This window comes from Schistocerca nitens, chromosome 4 (assembly GCF_023898315.1).
Source record: "Schistocerca nitens isolate TAMUIC-IGC-003100 chromosome 4, iqSchNite1.1, whole genome shotgun sequence".
Taxonomy (NCBI): domain Eukaryota; kingdom Metazoa; phylum Arthropoda; class Insecta; order Orthoptera; family Acrididae; genus Schistocerca; species Schistocerca nitens.
The window spans coordinates 209,827,328-209,843,194 of NC_064617.1; the positions used below are offsets into that span (position 1 = coordinate 209,827,328).

Genomic DNA, 15,867 nt, shown 5'->3' on the forward strand with positions numbered 1-15,867 from the left:
GCGAGGACAACATACTGGTTTCTGTTAATTAAAGAAGTCTTTGAGCCACACTCGTATCTGGGAACTCTCATTGTTACCAGTCTACATTGGGGTAACATGTCAAACACTTTCCAGCAATCTGGAAGGAATCTGCCTGTTGCCCTTCACATACAATTCGCAATATATCATGTGAGAACAGGACAAGCTGAGTTTCACATGAGCGACGCTTTCTGCCAGATTTGTGAACATAAACTTTTTGGTCTCTAGGAAATTTATTATATTTAAACTCAGAATATATTCCAGAATTTTGCAGCAAACCAATGGTAGGATTTTGTTCTGTAATTTAGCAAGTCTGTTGTTTCACCCTTCTTATATACAAGAGTCACATGCGCTTTTTTCCAGTCATTTGGGACTTTGTACTGGGCCCCTATTCAGACCTGGTGACTTATTTATTTTCAACTCTTTCACTTGTTTCTGTACGCCAGGGACACTTATTACTATGTCATCCATATGGGACTCTGTGCAATCGTCAAATGACAGTATGTTTGTACAATTCATCTGCATGAAAATTTTCTCAAATGCAAAATTTAAAACTTCACCTTTCATTTTGATATCAACAAGTGCCTGGACAGAAGCTATAGACCCACTTAGCAGTTTTAAGTGTTGTTGTTGTGGTCTTCAGTCCAGAGACTGGCTTGATTCAGTATTTTCATAGGACCAGAATTTTCTCAGGTTCTTTGCCAAGGTATGACAGTGGCAGTTATTTTACGCTTCGCACAGGGATATTGTCACAGGCGCACTAATCTCTAGTAGCTTTTGCCTGTCATTGCTATGAAATTCGAGTGCAAGTGCCTTTCCTTCCTCAGCATTTTCCAGATTTCATTGCTAATCCACAATGGTACTTATCCAGCCTTAGTCCACTTGCTTGGTACATAATTGTCCACAGCATGACTTTCAACCTGTTTAAATTTTGCCTAAAATTTCTACATGTCCATCACAATGCAACTAAGTGATTGCAATTCATTGTCTAAGTGAGATGCTGACAACTGCTTGTCTGGTTTTTGCTGTAAATACACTCCTACCCTTCTTGACTGATTATTAACTTTCATAACCACAGCCACTATGATACCATGATCACTAATCAACGTTTGAAGCTACTAAGTTTGAGATACTTTCATTGAGTGTGGGCTGTGAAACTACCTTCTCAAGACAGTTTTCATAAAATGTGTTCAAAACAACTTCACAAGACTTTCTGTCTGTAGCTCCTGCAATGAATCCATAAACATCCCAGTCTATATTCAGTAGATTGAAGTAAGTCACCTCCATCTAGTATTGCATCACCTGGGTATCGTCCGCCACGGTAGCTGAGTGGCCAGCGCGACAGAATGTCACTCCTAAGGGCCCGGGTTTGATTTCCGGCTGGGTCGGAGATTTTCTCTGCTCAGGGACTGGGTGTTGTGTTATCATCATCATCATCATCATCATCATCATCATCATTTCATACCCATTGACGCGCAAGTCCCTGAAGCGGCATCAAATCGAAAGACTTGCACCCGGCGAACGGTCTACCTGACGGGAGGCCCCAGTCACACAACATTTTATTTTTATCTGTGTATTTATGCAATACTGACTGCAAACTTACTTTAAATGACTTTAGTACTGTCACAGTGGAATCAGGCAGTCAGTGAAAGCATCCAAAAATTAGCATGGTTTGATCTAGATCTGTCATATGTGACCAGATAACTTCACTGACACACACAGTTTCAACCACAATAGACAAAACTGTAATGAACACACTCCCTCCAATGGCATCTAACTGTGTTTCTGATAAACATTCCATAACTCGCTAAACATTTCAAAGCTTTATACTTTGTGTTTCCACTTTCAAAAATAATCTGACTGTCAGAACTTTCCTGGAGGGCAGTAAATTTGGGAACTTTGTTACGAATACTTCGACAATTTACTGATAAAATTTTGTCAGTTGAAGTGTTCTTACTCTTAAAGCATTCTCATTCCCCTAACTGTGTATGAACTGTCAAGTATTCATCAGTGCACTTCAAACTACCACCTGGCCTAAAAAACCCAATGTGCACTCACCTACCAAGGTGAGTTCTATACCTCCCCACCTGAAAACGCAGGTCCAAAAATCTGCAACCAAGACCGTCACAGAGTCAATGAAGCATTTGGTCGAAACCATCCACTAAGCTCCAAATCGAAGGACCTCTATCAGTTCTGGGAACAACACTGCACGTCGAAAGCTCTGCTTGCACACCACATGAGGCCAGTAGCCTTCACCATCTCTGATATCCGCCAGAAAATTCACTTACTGCCTGTAAAATTTATATACTACCTACTTCTCGGCCACTTTGTATAATAATTATAGTCCTATAGTAGTATCATGCTGTCTTCATACACAGGTACGCTAGTGTCTGCAAAACTAAAGTTAACGAGAAGGAAAAATGGCATTGCAAATGTTTATATGAGTTATGTCTACACTACCGAGCCCAGTGGATATCTAGGTTATTTTATGTTCTGGACATTGCAGGATGGCGTACCACCTCCGCTCAGCACTCGGATATACCAGAAGAGAATATGAAGAAGCTACCCGCCGGCATGAAGAAACGCAAGCAATTCAACATAACACAAATAATGATACAGAGACAAATTGGGGAACCGATCAGTCTACACAAGAAGAATTTAACGACGGATGGGAGGTGCCGCTGTCGCGCCTGCCAGCGCACATATGCGGAGTTGCAGGACCATCCACTGCGGGTGACCCCCCATTGGGGGCCCCTTTAGAAAGTCACTCGAGCCCACCTAGTATTACTAGTGGGCCGAGTACGCGTTTTCGCGATTGCGCAACTATCCCAAGGCCACGCGCAGGTTCTGACGTGCCAGACAGGTTAGGACACGTTCCAACAGGTTCCGCAACGCCAGGTAGGCAGCGGTATAAAAGGCGCAGCGAAGCCTTTTCGATTACAGTCGACTCTCATTCGGTCGGTGGTAAACAGAACTTTATTAACACTGTGCTTTCTATTTGGAACATCATTGAATATTGTGTTGCGGAAGAATTGTTCGCTAAAGGTAATTCAATGCACATTCATGCGTATCTTAAACTTTCAGAACCTAAGTTATTAATTGGTGTTCGTAATGGTCTCGAGTTCATGTTCGGTTGTATCACAGGGGTATTCGATGTGCAGAAATGCCGTAGTAGGAAAAATGCGCTAAATTATATTACTAAATCAGATCCGGAACCTATATGTAATTGCAATGAATCTGCTTTGTCGTTTAACGTGCGTCTACGACGCTGGGCAGAACGTACGGAATTTATTGATTACACCAATCCCTTTTTAGTAAATAATTGGTCTCGTGTACGTTTCATAGAAAAATACTTTGAATCATTTCAGGGAAAGAAGTGTGTCGCACGTTCGTTAACGGAGTGTCATCTTACGTATAATGGCTGGGCGGGCCGCGTGGTCCGCTGGTATAATGAGGCCTTTCGGTCCAAAGTGGTACGTAAGAGACAATTATACTTGCATGGAGACACAAATATTGGCAAATCCACACTTATAGAAAAGGTACTGACCAGGAAACAGCATGTTTATATGCCTTTCTGTTCCGAATTCGGATTTGGTGGATACGACCCTCGTATACATAATGTAATATTATTTGAAGAGTTTGATTGGTTGCGATGGCGACCGTATGCATCTATTTTGAAGCGAATAGTCGAGGGCAGACCGGTTACAGTTAATGTAAAGAACAAACCAGGTCTTGTTATAAAACATCGTGGACTTGTTTTTTTGTGTCGAACGATTTCAATATAGGCGATGAAGCATTGATATCACGCCTAACAGTTATACATGCCGACTGCCACATAATACATTGTCTGAATGTTAAGGAGGAAATGGCGTCGGACCCGTCGGACGTGGAGGCCGAAGAAGAGATTATTTGCCTATCGTCGGACGAGGATGATGACCCGGTATCGCCGTGCACGCCCCCGGCGTTGGATACGCCGTCGGAACAATCTGACTAGGCCGTATTTTGGACGAATGTGCAAGTGGCGTACGGAGTATACACAGTCAGACGGAGTTCGTTTTGAATACGGGAAGATGGGTACAACTGAGAAATACGATGAAAATGCACATAACTTTACAACACTAAAACACTATGACATCGCTGATGAATTTAAGTTTTTTGCTAATAAATATGAATCTGTTATTATTAATAAAATTGTAACATATGTGTATAGAGTTAATGTAAGAGTTGAACGACTAACACTTGATGATAGAGCTAACAAAAAAATATTCGAAGATCAAGGTGCATTGGAAAAAATACGTATAGCATGTAGTAATAAATTAGGTCCATTTAGTCTGAGGCCGGAACGTTCATCTGGCGTTCCTTGGAGAAAATACAGTAGAAGAAACCGTTTTAAATTTGTAACCTATTGTAAGCCAGAAACTAGTGCCGATATTAATAAGGTAAAGGGATGGCCTGATTTAGAAAATATGTGTAAATGTAGAAAACAAACTATTTCAGGGTGTCAACCCATTTTACTTTGGTTTGGAAATCGCTGGCGATGAACCGGCAAAGAATGATGTTGTAGAGAGTGAGGTTAAATATGTTACCTTTGTAGTTTGTAATCGTGTATATATGACATTTTGTAAGAAGAAAGGAACATTAACGTTCTAAATAAAGGTTGTTGTTTACAGCTAATGTCTGCGTTGGAATTCTTTTATCAAAACTGGGATCATATAAGGACCTATCCAGATGACCTACGATTGGCATTCCTTGTACCTACGAGTCAACAGCGAATCGACGAACGTGCTATTATATTTTACGGCAACAAGATAAATTATTCTGCACACATTAACTAATCTCTAAAACACTTAATAACTTGTTGGATATAAATGCCTACGCTATTCCACAGTTAAATTACACAAAGAGTGTTGCCTATGTTACCAAAGACCTCTAAATAATTGTTACATTGGCAAAACTCTATGCATGTCACACAGTCAAACAGAAAGGTTTTCTCCAGGCAGCCAAACAACCTCAATGGGATCTCCCAGCCAATAATGTGATACAGTCTTTTTCAATAGCACAACAATGAAAAAGTGCAGTTAATTTCCAAACGGAAACATTCTTTCGAGATACTAGATTTCACTCCTTAAGATTTGAATGCTACAAGGTTGTGACACTTTTCTGTACAAGAACTAAGCACGCCTGTATTGAGATGTGGAGGTTTTACATCTTATGTGGTACATGCTTTTTAACATGGGCACACATATAACTCAAAACTTACAATTTTTGAGTTACAAGATTTTGCTACCTTAACAACGACATGCAGAAACTAAGTGCAGCAATGAACTGTTGAGGGGTGTGAGTGTAGTGTGCTGATTATATATTGATAAAATTGTGTTGCAAAATATTTGTTTTATTATTTGACTACTGCTTAAAGCTTTTTATACAATTATCATGATATCCATTTAATAATAAACAATCATTAGTCAAGCATATATTTATTTGACTGTATTAATACTGTGGGAAAAAATCATATAAGCACATGTATACATCTAACAGTCTGAGGCACCTTTTCTTATTTTACAGAATTTACAACAGCTCTATCAGTTCCATATGACTGAAGAGAGAGGTGAATTATTGTTCAATAAATAACCAGTTTTCCCAAAGCTGGGAATAATCAAAATATTATAAGAGGAAACTTCAAATGTTAGTGGTCAGCACAAAAGTTCTAAATAAATTCTCTGTTACCAACCACATTTTTTATATAAAATCTTCTATTATACAAGCAATACTGCAGTATATAAAAATATAACAGAAACACATGTTATCACATACCAGAAGAGTTTTCTTTTCTGTCCAACCTATACCTTAAACAATCAGTGTTTTGTATAATTATGAAATCTAGTGAACTGATTCTTCTTGGTACAGTTTCAGTGAGCCTCCTATGTTACTCATAGAGCACTCATGTGACCAGTTGCCCAAGTTCCAATTTATCACTGTCACACAGTGCCCATCAAGTAACTTCCACAACCAAGGAAACTACATGTAAAATTTGTGGCCTGTTTCCTGCAAAAGACTGTTACAAATAGCTACCTTATTTATCTCCTGCAGCAAGTTGTAAATATTATTGTGTTAAACATGTGGTGAACATTGCAGAAGCTCACCTCCACCTGGAAGAACTGCATTCCATTCTGGAATTATTTGAGATACAATATGAGCAGTGCGGCAAAATGAAAATATGAGAGAAAAGAGAACAAGTAAGAATATTGACTGACTGGTCCTACTTTATATTACCCTCTGAAGCACCAAATATCACATTTCTAAGCAAAAACTTACTGTGAGCTACAGTATATTGATGATGGTCTGCAAACAACTGTGTACCACCAATGCTGCTCAAATATCATTTACAATTTTCTTTTTACTGGTATTGACGTAAGTACCCAAAAATGCTACTTCTCCTCTTACATGCATTTCACAGAAATCTTGTGTTGACAAATACCAAATTCTATACCTGCACTGTAGAGATTTATTCTGGTGTAAAAAAAAAGATCTTATTAAACCTATTTTCCAATTTGCATTTAGCCCTTTATTTATTTCACTAGTCTTTCCTTCATGATTTATCAGTTTTTAGCATGAAACAGGTATCTGATTTATACACACATATGTACTTGAACAGAGTAATTAATAATTATAATAATAATAATATCACATGTTGCATCTTAAATGCAACTGTTTAGAAATTCTAAGTTTCTAGTTATGATCACACACAAAATTCTTCATAGTTTGACCTCTGTTTTTCATGAGGAACCAGAAGTACTTCATGTCTGACGAAAACAAACCAAATAATTTAATTTCTCAATGATTCAAAGACAGATACCCCTCCCCCCCCCCTCCTGAAAAAGCAAGTCAACTACTGAAATATACATTAAATGTGAAATCCATCCTGGATTTTCCATTGTTTGATTAAATGTGAAATATTAATATTGCTCAATACTGACATGTTTCACTTCTCAAAATTTCTCTATAAAAGTGGAAAACAGTTGAAAATATTTACACTTCTGTTGATCAATGTGTTTTTTTTTCGCAGTTTTCCTCCAATGTGCTTCCCTTGGTGAAAAACACTATATTATAAAGACTTCTTTAAAAATATTAATATATAGATTTTGACACAGAAGATTAGGTATTCTGTTCTTAAATTCTGAAACCATAAATATTCATAGTCTGCAGCTCAATTAAACAACAAGCAATACAAATTTGTAAAAATATTTTACAAATTTTTCTGCCTGTGAAAGACTTCAGTTACGAGCAGAGGCAATGATCTTCACAAAATATGTAGCATAGTAAGCAAACAAAAGATGTAATAAAATTAGTTTTTCACTATGTAATATAATCTTTAACATCACAGTAATTGCTAAGTGGAATCAGTTCCTGAAATTCTCTTCCCATTCTCAGCCCTGACTGAAAATATCTCCAATTAATTCTTTGTACACTACTACATAATCTTCAAACATGTGATTTCACTTATAAAAACAACAGACAAAAATTAATGTGTCACATCCAAATAATATTAAAAAACTACAGTTAAAAATACAGTTTACACAATCCAGAGTTTCCACAAGGAAAAATAGGAATATAAGGAGTTAAGTAAATGAAACCACTCAGAACAACAATACGTAAAGGACAGATTACTACTCACCATATAGGGGAATCATTCAGTCACAATGAAACAGACTGCTAAGTATCTAAGCTTTCAAACAAAAAAGTCATTCTTCCAAAATAGAACACACACACACACACACACACACACACACACACACACACACATCCTTGGCACTGGTGCCCGTAGACAGTGGCCATATGTGTGTGTGTGTGTGTGTGTGTGTGTGTGTGTGTGTGTGTGTGAGTTGTGGCCGTATGTCTGTGTCCATTTTCAGAAGAAGGACTTTTCACTCCAAAAGCTTAAATATTAACAGGATTTTTCCATTATGTCCATATGTGACTCAATAGCTCCTCCATATGGTGAACAGCAATCTATCCTCCTCATAGTGCTATTATTGCTTTCTGGACTTCATATTTTTTTAAACCATTCTGAACAGTTTCACGAAGACAAGAAAAAACACAAAGTAGAAAGATACTGTACTGCAGGCAACAGTGTTAAATATGTATTCCACCTGACCTGTTCTCCCACTACAACCTTTCCACCTGCCAACTTCCCGCAACATGTTCTCTCATTCTACTACTGAAATGCAGTACTCCTGAGTTTTCTGGTAACCTTGTCACAACTCACTTTAATAGATTAATCTATTTTCAATAAAGTTTCATACTTTATACTTCCACTTGTTGAACTTTTGCAATAAACGCTAGTTTAAATAAATAAGTTAAGTTATTAAATTGATAGAGGCCACAATCAATTTAAAAATCTTATTTACAGAAAGCAATAAAGCTCAGTTTACTTCCATGTAAGTACTTTGCGCTTAGTGCACTAACAAACACCTAATGGAATTAGCAACTTCTTGTGCAGAAGCTTCAATTGATCATCACTTAAGAAAAGTGAGATCTTATCTGGGACATCTGTATCAAGCTGTTTGTCTCTGGGTAGTTTCAGTTTTCCAATTACTACTGGCTGCGTCTCCTCGAGAGCCTAAGAAAAAAAATTAAAAGATAGTTACATAGTGACAACAACGAGATGAACAGAAAAAACTTTTATTTGTACTATAAGTGTTATAATGGTTGTAAATAATGTAAATAACCTTCCTTATTAACTGAGAAAGCCGATACTTGACACACACACACACACACACACACACACACACAAAAAAAAAAAAAAAGAGGCATATTATTTGGCCATTATTTAACAATAGTCTTCACAATCACATCACTGTATTGACTGGATGGACCACAGTTACCCTACTTGGAAAGTTCGGATGCTAATTTACCGTGCACATTATACCTTACAGTAACAACATTAATTTATAGACTCATAATTCAGGCACTCAAACAGTTTAGGAAATAAGAAATTTTTAATTTATTTTCCACTTTACAAGAATTTTCCCATTCATCTCTCCATGATTGTGGGCAATGATGCAAAAATAATTTGTGTATTTTTGCTAGGTATATAACAGTTCATCTGAAACTACTACTTTATTATAATCATATTTACAGTCTACACTGCTCTCTGCTTCTAGCATGTTACACCTACTTTGCATATCATCTGAAACTGACTATAATACTGGCAATAAATATAAAGAACAAATACACCTGAATGTGAGAGTAAGAACTCCAGGGCTCTCAAAGAAGCGAACTGAAGTAACGAAGTTATTAAATTTATGCATTATTCTTATGAATAAAAAATAAACTACCACACTTACAGTTAACCCCTTAACAATTTTTTTTCCAAATCATGTTCCAAAAAAATTTTATCAACTAATTTCCTACAATTAATGACATTTCATATAGACATATAAAGGTAGCTTTTAAAGCTCAAAATTATGAGTTACACAAATTTTTAAGATCACCAACAACAAAATCCTGAGTATACTCCTGCACAGTCTTTGACTTAAATATCTTGGAACTGAAAGTCATTTTTTAGTTTCTGTATAGCTATGAAGTCTAACATGTATTTCACAACAGTTTCCTTTGAACATAAATCTTGGAGGATCTGGCTGGAGCACAGTATGTACTTATCTCGTACCACTGGCGAACACTGGTCGCTGAACTGATGAACTGTTGGTACTTTCAGTCTCTAAAGAGGTAACATCACATTCCTCTGCACTTTGTGAGCTGCTAAATTCAATGTCAAATTCAGGATCACTATAGTATTACTTTTTTGAAAGCACTGCCTAAACAACAATATAGGAGAGAGTCTAAAAGTGTGCATTTTGTTTTTAAGTATTCAAAGCTGCACCCAGTAAAGACAATATTTAGTGACAACAATCTCAACCACAAACACACACTGATCAGCCAAGCATTAGGACCACCGACCTATTGACATAAAAACCGTCCAGGAGGTGCAGCCTCACCGGGCGAGGAATGACTGCTAGTCTCTCTCTCTCTCTCTCTCTCTCACACACACACACACACACACACACACACACACACACACACCCTTTGCTGTCCACATGTAGAATGGGGGAGGCCCATGATCTATCCAAGTTTAAACGAGGGTAGATTGTGATGGCCCGGAAGCTTGGCGTGAGCATTTCAGAAACTGTACAAACTGTCGTGTGTTGAAGGAGTGTTGTAGTAGTGTCTTCAACATGTGGCGAAACCAAAGCAAAACCACATCCAGGTGACATGGGGTTGGGTGGACACCCCTCATTAAAGATGACAAATATCATAGGCTGAGCGGACAGGTAAAACAGTTTAGTCAGCAAACTGTGGCCAAACTAACATCATACGAACACATGGTGCACCGAACACTCCCAACAACGGGCCTCAGCAGCTGACAATCCATGTATGTGCCAAGTTTAATACCATGACATCGACAACTACTACTGATATGGGCATGTGACCGTCAGCACTGGATGTTGGCACAGTGGCAGAGTATTGCATGGTCTGATGAATCCTGATACCATCTTCATCATGCAGATGGAAAGGTGCGAATCCATGGCCTTCCAGGGGAACAAATCCTTGGCACACGTACTGGGGGATGGAGACAAGCTGGTGGCGTCTTCCATTATATTCTGGGCAACATTCACCTTGGCATCCATGGGTCCATTGTAGCTCGTGCAAGGCACAATGATGACCAACGAATATCGTTCACTGCCTGCAGGTCATGTATACCCCTTCACGACAATCATGTTTCCTGATGGCAATAACATGTTTTTCAACAAGATAATGCACAATGTCACAAGACCGGGAGTGTGGTGGTGTGGTTCAAGAAACACAGTGACGAGTTCCAGTTGATGTGCTGGCCTCCCACTTCACCAGATCTGAACCTGATCAAATTCATCTGGGATGTGATCAAATGTGGCATCAGAGCTTATTCGCTGTGTGTAACTGTCAGTGCTGAAATGGATATAAATGAAGCTTTTTTTTTTTTTTTTTTAAAAAAAAAAAGAAAGGTCTCTCCTTATGTTGCCCAAGTATAATCAGGATTTTTAAGTTTCTGTCAGAATAATAAAAATGAGATAACTCATTCATTAACTTTACGAAAATATTCAAGCAGCTTGCAGAAACACACAATGTGCCATAAAATGCTTATATACTTCAACCTATTCACTGACAAGGGCATCCATACCTGGGGTCACGCAACCCCAGTCCCACCAGCTTTCAGGGAAAGGGAAAAAATTTAGTATAGTCCAGTGTTCCCCTTTCAAGAAAATTAATTAAAAGTCTATATTACACAGGTTTTTAACAGGGTCAGAACTGACACCTTTTTATGGCTACTTAAAAGTTGCCATTTGTATATAGTGGAAGACAAAACTCCATGCCGTCAACAAGGCACTATCTGTTGATTACCTACTAGTGGATGGGAGCATAATAAATACCTCCATACACGTGATATAACCAGGTCTTGACAGTTCTTAGAAACTGCACCACTTACAGCAGTCACTTGTCACTAGTACACCACGTGACATGGCAGGATGGGACATTCCGAATACATGTATATCACGATCATTTTGTGTTAACTGAAGTTTATCACCCCCATATCATATTGTATTTGCTGATAGTAGAAGACTTTCTCCTTCATAAACATAGGTATTTGTTACAGTACTACCACTCTTGATAACTCTTATTGAACTATTTTTCAGTGAAAATGTTAAAATATTCATGAAATGACGCAACTGCAAGACATTTCATAATAGTTGGTAAAAAAAAAAAAAAACACCACAGTATCAAGTTCTGTAAAAAGTGCTCTGCGTAAAATTACTAAAACATATTATCATGTTAATTAACTGTAAAGTTATTTTAACTCTTTTTATAGATGTCATTATTAACAAAATTAACTTTACTTTCTACTGTTATTACCTAGTGCAAATCTTTGCAACACATCAGTAAATGAATCATTCCTAAACTGTTAACTTAACAAAATTTTTAATCTCATTTCACAAAAAAAAAAAACATATAATCAATAATGAGAGGATGTGCTACACATTATTGCGAATCTATTCATGGCATGTAGCTGAAGCCATGTCACGGCAGTCTTGAGTGAAGAGAAACCAATGCCCATCTGATTTACATCTTTTAACTCTTGTGAGTATATGAAAAAGGCTTATAAAATCATTGTGCTGCAGATATTATTTTAGGCAGAGTGCCACTACATTGTTTTCAGCCTATTCCAGCTCAAGTTCAGGCTGAAATTGTCAGCTTTACACGTTTACTAAATCGCAATACATTACTCCTTTGTTGGCAGGTGTAAAGCAGTTGATGGGAGTCCATATTTTTTTAAAACTTTTCCTGGAGGTTGTTCAGCATTTTCAATACAAAGAATCAACAGTAACTAAAATACACAACACAGTGATTTTATAAAACTTTTTCATACATTCATAAAAGTTGTATATATCAGGCTGACATAAGCTTCTCACAGGAAAAGTATGCTTCAGCCAATTACATTAAATGTATTCACAATAATATATGTATTTTCTCAATGCCAATTACATGCCTTTAATGAAATAATTATAAACATTTTTTTTTAATTTACAGATTTAGATATGACAAAGGTATTGATATGTTACAAAGCTTTGCACTAGATAATACGCTACAAATTCACTGATGCTATGACACGTAAATACACAAAGTTGATTTGTTTTACAATGGAATGCATAAAAATACAAATTACTATGACGTTACAGTGATTTAATAGATTCTGAAACGTTTTCAGCAATTTTCACGCAGAGTACTTTTTACAGAAGTAATGGTTCTTATTCTAAAAATTTGCACAGTCTTACTACTGGGATTGTTTATAAACTGACAATGACAAAGTGTTTTGTAGTTTTATAATTTTGTGAATATTCTAACAGTTCAGCCAAAAATTAGTTAAATATGAGTTATCAAGAATATAGGTGTGAGTACTGTAACAAATATTTAGGCACATAAAGCTGAAAGTCACCTATGATGAGCGAATAGAATACATAGTATAGATACTGTAAACTTCTGTTGACCTGAAATATTGTGATATTGATATATCCAGAATGTGTAGTCCCATTCTTCCATGCAACAAAGACATGGAAATTCACTGATCGCAGTTTGTTCAATGTCAAGTTAAACCAGTGTAAAGTGTAATCTGAGCCAGGAGATACAGATGAAATGAATACAACTCGGCAAGCCAAACTGTAATATTTCACAATTCATTGTCTTATTTTAATATTCATATTCATGATAGTTCTAGATCCACTAATGTTACATTTGTTCTTCGTAAGTAAAAATGGTGAAAAATCTTACAGAAATTATGTCCAAGTTGAAAGACAGTGGATGGTGCCACCTGTCTGACACCACTGTAATGCAAGGAGGTTTAGACAGCACCTATCTCTGATATCAAGACGTTTTAGATTTTCCTTTATCACTTTAATGACAGACACAGTAGAAGTGACCATTTAAAAAATTTTGTGTCTAGAACTATATTTTTTTATAAAACTTTTAAATTTTGTGGCTTCTATTTCCTTTTAAAATTGTTGACTGGAACACTCTCAAATACTAAAGGTGGCAGAGGTAAAATACAGAGAATAAAAGGCTATTTACAATTTGTACAGAAACCAGATGGCAGTTATAAGAATTGAGAGGGCATGAAAGGGAAGCAGTGGTTGAGAAGGGACTGAGACAGGGTTGTAGCCTATGTTATTCAATCTGTATACTGAGCAAGCAGTAAAGGAAACAAAACAAAAATTTGGAGTAGCAATTAAAGTCCAGGGAGAAGAAATAGAGCTTTGAGGTTTGCCGACAACACTGTAATTCAATCAGAGACAGCAAAGGACTCTGAAGAACAGTTGAACAGAATGGACAGTATTTTTAATGGAGGCTATAAGATTAACATGAGCAAAGCAAAAAGAGGATAAAGGAATGAAGTTGAATTAAATCAGGTGACTGAGGGAATCAGATTAGGAAATGAGACACTTAAAGTAGTAGATGAGTTTTGCTATTTGGGAAGTAAAATAGTTGAAGTAGGAAGAATATAAAATGTAGACTGATAATGGCACAAAAATCATTTCCGAAGAAATAGATTTAAGTGTCAGGAAGTACTCTCTGAAAGTGTTTGTATGGAGTGTAGCCATGTATGGAAGTGAAACATAGAAGAGAATGGAAGCTTTTGAGACGTGGTGCTACAGAAGAATGCTGAAGATTAGATGGGTAGATCACATAACTAATGAGGAGGTACTGAAAAGAATTGGGGAGAAGAGAAATTTATGGTACAACCTGACTAGAAGAAGGGATTGGTTGGCAGGACACATTCTGAGTCATCAAGGGAATTGGAGGGAAGCATGGGCGGTAAAAATCAGATGGCGACGAAGAGATGAATACAGTTACACAGATTCAGAAGGATGTAGGTTGCAGTTGTCACTCAGAGATGAAGAGGCCTGCACAGGATAGAGTAGCACGGAGAGCTGCATCAAACTAGTCTGGACTGAAGACCACAACCACCACCACCACCACATTATTTCTCACTGCACACCTAGCACAAAGCAGTGGTCATTTTGACTGATCAATGTTTCTTTATGCATCTATGTCATCTAAGAAATGGCAAATGAGCTGCGCCCGATTGTGAAAATGTTGGAGAGTATGCTGAAGCCTTACTAGACCTAAAAAGATTGGTTGGGTATAAGTCGTGAAACAAATATTGAAAATGACTTAAGTTATCAGATCAGGAAGTGATAGAATATTTAGAATATCTGCAGCAAGTTTCAGAGCAAGAGTCCAAAGGCACTGAAACAAAGACAAGAAGAAATAAGAGGTGATGATTATACTCTTATTCCCGACATTGCTGAATCAAATAAAAGTTACGTTAATGAGGTTACCCCCACAGGATAAACTCTTCTATCAAAACTAGTATTTCATTCACAAACAGATGACATTCGATATAGAGGAAGAGGCAGGTGTGGGTTATCTTCTTCATTTTATGTGAGACATTCAGAATTTGAAAAATACATGAAATAATGGGAAATTTCAGATCATATCTTGAAGGGAGATGGATGACTACACAAGCAAAATGTTTCACACAAGACAGGACCATCAACGCCATCTGTAAAGAGAAACACAAATATTCGTAGCACTGCCTGTGGATGATGCAATGCTAATTAATGCTGTGCAAAGAGGCAGAAGCACACTGACAACTTTGAAACAACAGTTCCGAGTTACTGTTGATATTTGTTTTAGGGGCTTTAGACTGTGGGCCAAGGCATAATTGTATGCCTAACATTTCACATTCCAAAGCTGGAGACACTGCCAGAGACTTTAGTGACTCCGAGTTACAATCTGAAACAAGATCAGCAACCTGAATTATTTATACACGTCCATGCAACCGTCAGTTCATGACTTCATCACACCAATGCCTAAGATCGCAGAGTCACACTGACGTATATTACGGAGCTCATCATGGGGAAGAGTTGGCGGAGTTTGTTTTACTTCTCTCCTGCTACATGCTCCAAAACATCCATTGGTGCGACTCAGCAATCTTAGGCAGTGGTCTGATGACATCACAAACCAACTGTTGCAAAAAATTTCATAGTTTGCCTGAGTCTTGGAGAGGGGAAAAAATCATACAAAACTGCATTGAATGCATCTAGTTCAGAAAGATAAGCACTGAAAACTGTTCATCTAATGCGGGCATTTACGGCTAATATTTATATTACTGCTGGTACTTGTTTTGCGAGGTTTGGCTTGTTGATACTGTTTAAGACACCAGCTGCTTTCTGTGTCATTAAAGCCTCTGACGAG

General features: G+C 37.4%; 2 protein-coding genes across 3 annotated transcripts in view; one reads left to right on the plus strand and one right to left on the minus strand.

Moving 5' to 3' along the window:
- Positions 1-532: 532 nt before the first annotated feature.
- On the plus strand, positions 533-5,560 carry LOC126253429 (uncharacterized). The gene is made up of 2 exons (XM_049954762.1): positions 533-3,063; positions 4,689-5,560. The coding sequence occupies exons 1-2, from the start codon at positions 2,526-2,528 to the stop codon at positions 4,748-4,750; spliced, it is 600 nt and encodes a 199-aa protein (XP_049810719.1). The 5' UTR covers positions 533-2,525; the 3' UTR covers positions 4,751-5,560.
- LOC126253428 (dynactin subunit 1) overlaps positions 5,480-15,867 on the minus strand; it is a 146,647-nt gene continuing 136,259 nt past the window's right edge. For both annotated transcript variants that reach the window (XM_049954760.1, XM_049954761.1), the window contains exon 27: positions 5,480-8,638. In XM_049954760.1, the coding sequence (XP_049810717.1) occupies positions 8,480-8,638 (159 nt within the window). In that variant the 3' untranslated portion in view covers positions 5,480-8,479. The remainder of the gene's footprint in view (positions 8,639-15,867) is intronic.